The sequence below is a fragment of the Mesoplodon mirus genome (genome assembly GCF_964341445.2).
Source record: "Mesoplodon mirus genome assembly, chromosome: 3".
Taxonomy (NCBI): Eukaryota; Metazoa; Chordata; class Mammalia; order Artiodactyla; family Ziphiidae; genus Mesoplodon; species Mesoplodon mirus.
Genome location: NC_138978.1, coordinates 112,941 through 122,041, shown reverse-complemented (window position 1 = coordinate 122,041; position 9,101 = coordinate 112,941). Strand labels below are relative to the sequence as shown.

The window sequence follows — 9,101 nt, the reverse complement described above, 5'->3', positions numbered from 1 at the left end:
CGGCGTCTGGGAAGGAGCCTGCGTCCTTGGTCCTGGCTCCCTTGGACTCCACCCGAGGGTCCAGCCGGTGGCCGAGGCCGAGGCTGCGCTCCACACTTGGGATTGGGGAGATTCTGGAAGGCTGGGAGGGCAGGCCAAGCAGGGAGCTGGTTAGTAAGGTGCCAGATTAGCAACAAAAACACAAGATGTCCAGCGAAACTGGAATCTCAGACATGCAGTATGAGACCTACTTCTGCTAAGGAAGTATTTGTGGTTTGTCTGAAACCAGAGTTAACTGGAGTCCTAATCCTACGTGGTTATCCTGTTGGAGGGAGGCGTGTGATGGGGCTTCAGAGCAGCAGCGAGGCCCCAGCTGGAGATCTGGGCAGAGGGCCTTGAGGCCGGGGGTGGCATCCCAGGGACCCTCTGCCCTGTTTATAAGTGGGCCGGGCCGTCGGAGGCCTCTGAGGCCTCTCCAAGCCCTGAACCCCAGGGGTCTGTGGTCAAGACCTCCTCGGCTCCCGCCCGAGATGGTGAGCAGGTACCCAGAGGGGCCCTGAAGGCTGGGGGTCTCTAGAGCAGAGCCTGGAGTCCCCCCTCTGGGGAGCCCTGCAGGAGGCGCAGGGGCGGAAGCCAAGGGTGTCAGGTGGAGGGATGGGACACCTGGGTTCGCCCAGAGCTGACAGGAGCCGGAGGTGGCACAGGAAGGTGGGCAGGGTGCGGGCAGTCGTGGAGCAAGGGGGCTGCCGGACTAGGTGCTGGGTGGGCGTCCAGCTCCAAGGCAGCACATACAGGGTCCCCGGGACGCAGGAGACTCCTGGCTGTTCAGGACAGAATGCGTGGACACACAGCACCGATAAAATCTCCTTCGTTCTTGTTTAGTCTCTTGCCGGTTTCTCCCGACGTTCACACTCACGTACGCCCAGGCCGCCTTCCTGCCTCTTGCTTGTGATGTCTCAGACCCTTGTGCCCTCTGGCCTCACATACTCTGACTCTCGCTAACCTTTCTCAGCCCTCTGACCTTTACACATGTGCCATCTTCCCTCTCCCAGGTGAAGCCCCTGCCCCGAGTCCCCTCCCTCATTCCTTCCCTGAGAGGCAGGCTGAGGTTTGGCCCCTCTGGGCATCCAGTCAACTTGGCCAAGGTGTCCTGAGGATGAGGCCCTCCTGACCCCTCAAGAGCCCAGGGTAGCTCAGGGCTCTGGAGGCCCCCTCCACCTGCTGGGGTCAGACCCTGACTCGATACCGAGGGCCTGGGGCCCCACTAAGAAGCCCCGGGTCCTGCTCCAGCCCCTCCTGCAGGGTCCATGCAGGCAGGCGGTCCCGAGAAGCAGCCTCCTGGTGGCCATCAGATCCACTGGACGAGCCCGCCTTCAGCCTCAGGTGCTCCTCGAGGCCACCGCTGGTGGGAAGGTGACGGAGCTCTGTCCCAGACACTGTCGTAGCTCCTTGGGGGGCGGCCGTCTGGTGGGGAGGGCAGAGGTGCATGTGCTTTCAGGAGGCAACACCCAGAGCTTTCCCAGGGAGGGGGAGCGCCCTCACTCACCTGGGGGAGGTGGCGGGGCTTCGGGCACAACTTCCCTCGCGGGAGAGACCTGGGGACCCCAAAGACGAGTCTGAGGGATGGGCCCTGGGACCGGCTTGGCGGCCAGCTGGGTGGGGTGGGGGGGGCGGCCCGGCCCCACCCCCTTCCTGCCTCCGTCCCCGTCCTTGGTCTCCGCCCATCCTCCCTTCCCCCGTTTCCATCTCTCCTGCTCCCTCAGGGTCCCAGGAGCCCCACGCGGTCTCCTCTCCCCCCCTGCAGAACCCCTTGCCCGGGGTGGGGGCTGCTACTCACAAGCTGAGGGGAGCCCGAGGGCCGGGACCCCCGGCCCTTGATGGAGCCGCGATGCCGCTGAAAGGCTCGGGCCTGCGGGACTCCCTTCTCGGAGAGCAAGTGGGGGCCGGAGAGTGCAGAGCTGGGGTCAGAGACAGGCACGGACACGGGGACCAAGGGGAATGGGCTCGTGGGCTCAGGTCCGAGCGAGCTCTGCATCGCACTGAGGAACTGTCAGGAGAACGTTGGTGACCGAGGCCCTGGGCTGGGACCTCCGTGCAGCTGAGGTGCCCCTGCCCCAGAAACCGTTCCCTCAGCCTCCCGTGGCAGCCTGAGCAGATCTCAGGCTTCAGGCACCCTCTCAGCCTCAGGCTGTGGCCACGTCCAGCTCTTTCCGTTACCCAGCAGGGGACTGACCTTGTCCAGGTCCCGGACGTCTGTGACCCTGCGGTGGGAAGTGGCAGGTGGTGTGTAGGGGTCAGCGTAGAGCGGGGAGTGCGGTGTCTCCAGGGAATGGTCTGGGGCCTCAGGGCCATCCTCCAGCCTCAGCTACAGGCAAGACACAGAGCAGACAGAATCGCCGGAGCTGGAAGCGGCCAAGCCCTCCCTTCTCTGTGCAAGAGGCCTCTGGGTGGCCCCAGGACCGAGGAGGCCGGGGAGATGGAGGGCAGGAGGGAGAGCCATGCCTGGAGCCGGGGTCAGCATGCTGGGCCCACCTTGGTCAGGTCCAGGTGCAGTGGGGTGGCTGGGCCGGGCCCCTCGCCCTGGGCCTTGCTCCTGGGTGATCGGTTGCTGCTGGCCCGTCTTAGCTTTGCCTTGTGCCCACTGACGCTGAGGCAGCCAGGGCTGGCTTGCTCCTGTGGGGACCAAGAACCTTCCAGAAGGTTCCCCGGGGCCCTCTCCCACATACCCCTCTGAGGCTACACAGAGCCCCTCCGGTCTGAGTCACCTCCCCTGAGAAACAGGGCCCTACTGGCAGTGGGGTCCCCAAGACAAACTCGCCTCAGGGTCCCCCACCCCCTTCCTCTGCCCGTTCCCCCCCAGATACTCACCGGTGCGGGCCGGGCAGGGCAGCCTCTGGTGGACTCAGGCGTGGAGTGGCTGGTGTGGTTGGAGGCGGGTGCTGGGCACCCTGAGTCCCAGCTGGTCCGTCCGTCAGAGGAGAGTGAGCCTCGGCCACTGCCCACAGCCTGGGCAGCCGGCGGTGGGTAAGGGTGAGCCGGATGGCAGGGCCCCTCCCCCCACCACCCCGTGCCCAGGCACACCCTCCTGTTTCACCGCTGCCCGGCGGCACCTCCCCTGCTGACTCCTCACCTGTGGGGGCGCCCGCAGCCGCGGGAAGCTCTCGGGGCCGGGCGGTGGGGAGGCCCTGTCCCCGCGGCAGGCTGACTGCAGGCAGAGCAGCCAGTGGCCATAGTCCTCGTAGCTGGCACACACCACACGGATGGTGTTGATGAGACGGCCTGGCACACAGATGCCGTGAGGGGGCCTGGCAGGCAGGGTGCCCCCTGCAAAGCCCCGGTGCAGAGCTGGGTGCCCGTGAGGCTCACACCCTCTCTCCCAGGCCTGGCCTCTGCCCACCTTCGATCAGGAAAGAGCGGATCTGTTTCTCCCTCTCCTCCACGTTGATGTGGACGGCGCTGAGCGGGAGCTCCCCCTGTGGGGCATCCAGGGGGGACAAGGCCTTAGTCAGGGGAAGCAACCCTTGGGCCCACTGCCCCGTCTTGTCCTCCCGGGCTGGGTGGGCACTCGGACGCCGGGCAGAGGGAAAGGCAGGTCCAAGGCCGACACCCCGTGGGAGGCCAGGCACTCCCCGTCTGCCCTTGGGGGGTGCCTTCACCCCTGGTCTCCAGGTGGGGCCTTCGCCAGCCAATGGCCGACACAGGACTGGTCAGGGACTGGTCCCCTGGGCCACCCACTGAGATGGGGGTGGGTGGGATGGGATCACAAGGAAGCCCCCTGTGTGTTTCTCAGTGACTGAAAGCCATGCTCACCCCCAGAGTAGAATGTACCCTGACGCACACGACACTCGCTCTGGCCCCGAAGGACCTTCACACCCACGCCCGGGCCCACCTGTGCACACGCACACGCATAAGCCTCAGGCACCAGGAAGTTGCCTGCTCAGAGGTATAGGCCCCTTTTAGGGGCACCAGGGGCCCCCCTGCCACCCACCCCAGGTGATGGGTCTGCTGGGGCCTGAGGACCCTCTAGGATGACACGGGGTGCTGAGGTAGGGCGCCCACCTTCCTGCCACATCAGGCTGAGCCCAGACTGACCAGGGCAGCGGGCTGGGTGGGCGGGGCCCGCGCTCTCTGTCCCAACAGGCCCCGAAATACAGGTTCCTCCTGACCTGCTGCCCCCTCCCACCCCCACGCAAAGGGCGCGTCCCTGGGGCGGGTCCACAGTGGGGAGGGACCCACCTTAAAGCAAAGCCCATCTGCTTCCTCCGAGAAAATGGCCAGGGAGGTCGGGTACAGGACCAGGAGCCGGTCCCACTGCTCCTGTGAGGGGCCACAGGGCAGAGTAGGGGCTCCACCGGCACACACCCAGGGCCCCACCTGCCACCTGCACCCCTCCCCCGCCTCCTCCACCTCTGCGCCCCCCACCCACCTGTGAGGGCAGATGCTGCAGCTTGACCCTTGAGGCGCAGATGGCGGTGCCCACCACCTGGAGGCCTGATGCCGTCTGCAGCGGGGTCAGCCTGCGCTGCAGAGTCCAGGGGAGCTCGTCTTCAGGGGGCCCCTGGTAGAGGGGGGTCAAGGGAAGGAGGAGAGTGGGGATGGAAAGGGGCGTGGGGTTCGCAGCACTGACCTGCGGGGGTGCTGGGGGGCGGCACGGCGCCCCTCCCATGAGGGCTGTCTGCTTCTCCAGGTGGTAGAGCCAGCGGTCCAGCTCGGCCCGGCTGGGGCACAGCACGAGGAGGGGGGCGGGCAGCGGGCCTGCGGGGGAGGGGCAGAGTAGGCTAGGCCAGCGGCCACAGGAGAGGCTCCTCGAGGGTCGGGGGGGCCACTGATGACCACACGCACGGCTCTGGAGGCCCCCGACCCACTGCCCTCCGCCCCACCCCGGCAGACGCACATGTGCCCATCAGAGGAAAAGCCAGGACCCCTCAACATGCTCCGGGCCCCGCCCAGGTCCTGGGGCCCGGTCGACGGCCAGGTTCCCTGAGCGGCCTTAGTGCTCACGCCCTCCTGGGGGCCAGGTCAGCACAGGCAGCGGCCCCGTGCCCCTGCACACCTGTGATCTGGAAGGCATGCTCTCTGGATCCCTCGAGCGGGCAGACACTCAGCTCCATCAGTGGTAACAGCCCCTGCCAGAGCACAGTGGGAGGGGAGCGCTGGGGCACCCCGAGCAGGACTGGGCCGCGTGCGCCCCATGGGGCTGCTCTCTCCCTCTCCCCCAGCTCCTCCGCCGCCCGTGTCCCCTCACCTGGAAAGTGAGTCCTTCGGAACCATGGGCCTGGAAGTAGAGGTGGGAGGGGAAGAGCTCCAGGTAGCAGTCGCTGATGTCCTGGGGGAGAATGGGGCCAGGGTCTGAGGGCTGGGGGCAGGCCCGGGGCGGCCCTCAAGCATGCCCCTCCCGGCCCGGCCCCCACCTGGCTGTGCTGGAAACGCAGCTGGACCTTGGCGTAGTGCACGACCGCGCCCAGGCTCCTCACGGGCGCCCTCCGCTGCCCTGCCTTGAACACACTCAGGAAAGGCTGCTCCAGGTTTTCTTGCTGGCTCTCCAGGCTCGGGATGTTCTGGGGTGGGGGCAGAGCTCAGGGGAGGGGGCCTGACCAGCGGCCAGCAGCCCTGGCCCCCAGTCTCACAATACACGGGTTCAGAAGGCACACGCAGCATCACACGCGTGTGCAGAACCCTGTACACACAGCCTCTTCACGTGAAAACAACGCAGCACACACACACACACACACACACACAGCCTCCGTGCTGGTCACAGAACTCTGTGATCTAGTCTTGGAGTCATCGAGGTTTCAATTCAACGCAGATACAACGCTCAGCTTCGCTATTTCCTAACTGTGTTCCCTTATTTTGGTGATTCAACCTCCCAAAGGCAGGGACTGTTGGTCAGAAGGGTTTTCAGGTGTCCAGGTGAGACGATGCTCGAATCCCTCCCTCACCTCAGGGTTGGCTACTAACATTTTAAAACTTGGTTCTACCAAGAAAGGGGGGGTGCTGATTTGTAGTATTTGCCAATTTCCCTGGTGTAAGTACTCCCGTCACAGCCCATTTCAAGCCACCAGCACACTGCCGCACGCCCCCGATCTCCGTCTCGGCGGAGGCCAAGGTCCTGACACTGGCCAAGGGGTCTTCGCCCCTCACAGCAGGCACGTGCCCGTCTCAAGACCTTGGCTCTTGCTGCCCCCACTGCCTGTATCACTCAGCCCAGCCCCTTCTCACCCCATCCAGAGCCTGGCTCAGACCCCCTTCTCTGTGAGCCCCTGTCTGGTGCCCTTCCAACATTCTAGCCTCACTGACCCCCGCCCATTGGTCCTCCTGTACGTTTCCCCTCAGCGCTGGCCACATCTGGCTTCCTCTGTCTTTTAATTCTTTGTCTTATCACCTGGCTGGGTCAGGGGGTGAGAACGATACGAGAATGGGGCCCGTTGCTGGGCCAGGGCCGAGGACGGGCCTGGAGTGTACTGGGGGCTCAACGCCTGTCTGCTGAAAGGAGGGAGGGTTAGTGCCCACTAACCAGTGCCCAGCTGACCCTGGCACACAGAGAATCCTCTATAAACAGGGGCTTGACTGTCAGAACCGAGTCAGACCAGGACGGGCGCCGAACTGGGGCTGGAGGGGCTGAGATCTGGGATCAGGGCGTGCTGGGGAGCTGGCAGGGGCTGCTGTGCCCTGGCCAAGCTGAGGCACCCCTTGGGCAAGCCCAGGAATGTGAACAGACAGACTCACAGCTTGCTGGCGTCCCTGCCTTTGGGTGGGGCCTCCTGCACCCACACCCAGTGCGGGGAATGATGCCGGACGGGACCCATGAAAAATCGGCCACGGTGCAGGAAGGGCCACACAGCTGGCCCTGTGGCCTGGGCTCAGCCTCGGGGCCGTGGCCGAACAGGCTCTCCTGTGGGTGTGGAACCCACGCCCAGGCAGGGCTCGAGGAGCGCTGGCTCCTCCCCCGGCCCCACCCCCCGAGGTTCAGCAAGCAGGGTCCCCTCTCCAGCCGCCGTGTCCCGGCTCAGGAGGACCGCCAGGACCACACGACGTGCCCTGGGCCTGGACAGAGGGAGCTGAGGTCTGCGATGCGGCGACACCGAGGGCCGCTGGCTGGGACCTGTCCAAAGTGCCCTGTCCACTTCTCTGAGGCAGCCTGGTTTCTGAAGCCAGCACTTGGCCACGGGGAGCCCAGGACACCCAGGGAGGAGGAGAGGGGACAGCCCAATTGGGACACTTGGGAAGCTGGCTCTGGAGCCCACACCAGCTGCTGTGAGGACCGAGGGGCGCAGGGCAGCTGTGTCTGGGGCAAGGACCTGGGGGGTCACTTCCCTCACACCCAGGGCCTCTGCACACAGCAGAGCCTTGCCCCGCCCCTTGCCATGCTGGGTTAAAGGGTGGGTGTCTCCCCCCCTCGGCCAGCCCGGCAGGGGCTTGGGGGTGGTGCTCAGCTCGGGGTGGCCCGCCGTGTGCTTGGGAGCCACGTCCTCGCGGCGGGGCCTGGGGGGCGGGGCGCAGGGGCTGCTGTGGGATGAGGCAGCGGTGGACACTGAAGGGATACCCCTTGGAGAAACCGGGGCCGAGGGTAGGGGGGAGGCCGGCTCACTGCGCACCCGAAGCCCCTAACTCTCGGAGTGACAGCTGGGCGTGGCGGTTCACGGCCCCGTCACCAGCCTGATGCCCGTGCCCACACGGCAGCAGCCAAGACACGCGCGCTTGTCCAGCTCCAACGTGCCCAGACACGCTGTCCTGGGCCAGGGCCCGGGGCGGGGGGCGGACACCAGGGTCCCCAGGCAGGGCTAGCGCGTGGCGAGGTGTGGAGGCCCCGCCCCACCGCCCCACTGACTCAGGGCCGGGTCTCAGTTTCACTCTGCTCAGACTTTCGGCCGATGAGCTTCCCAGGGCAGGGCTGCACCTACTTCCTCCCTGTGCTGTGGACTTGACTCCCCTGGTCCGACGGGGAAGACCCCGGGCCCAGCACAGGCAGGACACACACATGCAGTCACACGCAGACCACCACTGCCGCCCCCTTGAGCCAGGGCTCACAGCCCGGCTGCTCACCGTTCCAGGGATGTAGTGGAAGATCTTGTCGGCAGTGGTGTCCCCATCCGGACTGGCCTCGGTGCCAAACAGGCCGACCAGCTTCCGGGCGCCGTCCTCTCTGGGAACAAGGGAAGGGGTGCTCACAGCCTGGCCCCCGAGGCAGATTGAGGGAGATCCCGTGACCGAGTGGCCGCAGCCGTACCCTGCCCCGCCTCACCTATTTCCCTTCAGCGAGGGCTTTCTGGAAAAGGAGGCTCGGAGCCTCCTAGGGGCCTGAGGGACACAGTGGCTGTTCCCCATGGGCAGCGGTGGCAGCCGGCCTGAGTAGAGCAGGTCGACAGGTCTGGGTCCCTCTGTCCCGAGCCTCCTGCCCCACCTCCGGGGGCGGGGCTCTGGGGCAGCCTGCCCTGTACCCAAGGGCTGGGGAGGCGGAGCCTTTCTGGGAGGGACCTGGCCCCTACCTGAGGCTGAGCTGGGCCTTTCAGTTCCCTGCCCAGGGTCCTCCACACACGCCAGCCAGCCGGTGGGGGGGGGGGGCGGGGGGCATGGGGGGGATGGGGAGGAAAGGCTCCCCTCCTCTCGCCGCCCAGTGAAGAGCCCCCAGTCCGTACAGGAGGGGGCCCAAAGGCCAGTCTGTGATGGCATCAGACTGGGGGTGCCAAGAGCTGGAGCTCCATGAGCCCAGGCATCCCCTTCCAGACCTCCCCACCATGTGCGCACACATCCTGTTTCCACCTAAATGCCTGTTGCTGAGTCACCAGTGACTGCAGGGGGATGTGTGCTTACTCTCAGCTGTTGAAGCAGGAATTTGCAACTGGGTAAGGGGAAGCCAGGACCCTCCCGCAGCCTCCTCTCTTGCCTCAGTCCAATCCTCACCCCAGATCCAGGTCAGGATCCCCAAGGCTTAACCAGAATCCAGGAGGGAGGCCATGACCCTCCCAGGTGCGCCTGGGACAGCCATGGTGAGGGGGATGCCATGCACAGCCTGGAGTGAGACACTGGCCACCGCAGCCCTGCCCCTGGATGTGACGGTGCTGCCTCCAAACCCCCAGGTGCCAACACAGCATCTTGCCCCAGCCGCGCAGCCACCCCAGGCC

At 66.1% G+C, this 9,101-nt stretch overlaps 1 protein-coding gene across 2 annotated transcripts; it reads right to left on the bottom strand.

Annotated features, from left to right (window-relative positions):
• Positions 1–550: 550 nt before the first annotated feature.
• On the bottom strand, positions 551–9,081 carry PLEKHN1 (pleckstrin homology domain containing N1). 2 transcript variants are annotated; one of them, XM_082615264.1, is made up of 16 exons: positions 8,222–9,081; positions 8,023–8,122; positions 5,391–5,537; positions 5,225–5,305; positions 5,033–5,105; positions 4,607–4,734; positions 4,406–4,501; positions 4,216–4,296; positions 3,377–3,452; positions 3,110–3,258; positions 2,848–2,985; positions 2,512–2,652; positions 2,213–2,344; positions 1,817–2,026; positions 1,526–1,574; positions 551–1,443 (listed from the first exon to the last, which is right to left on the bottom strand). In XM_082615264.1, the coding sequence occupies exons 1-16, from the start codon at positions 8,647–8,649 to the stop codon at positions 1,328–1,330; spliced, it is 2,145 nt and encodes a 714-aa protein (XP_082471390.1). In that variant the 5' UTR covers positions 8,650–9,081; the 3' UTR covers positions 551–1,327. The 2 variants fall into 2 exon arrangements, with proteins under 2 accessions (XP_082471390.1, XP_082471389.1); XM_082615263.1 differs by having other exon boundaries at positions 4,406–4,734.
• Positions 9,082–9,101: the final 20 nt, after the last annotated feature.

Excerpts from the sequence above, each read along its gene's own strand:
- PLEKHN1 (XM_082615263.1), bottom strand. The coding sequence starts at position 8,649 with ATGCCATCACAGACTGGCCTTTGGGCCCCCTCCTGTACGGACTGGGGG. Across the intron at positions 4,735-5,032 it reads GCATGCCTTCCAGATCACAG|GCCCGCTGCCCGCCCCCCTC; the intron begins GTGTGCAGGGGC and ends CCTCCCCCGCAG. Across the intron at positions 2,345-2,511 it reads TGCACCTGGACCTGACCAAG|CTGAGGCTGGAGGATGGCCC; the intron begins GTGGGCCCAGCA and ends TCTTGCCTGTAG.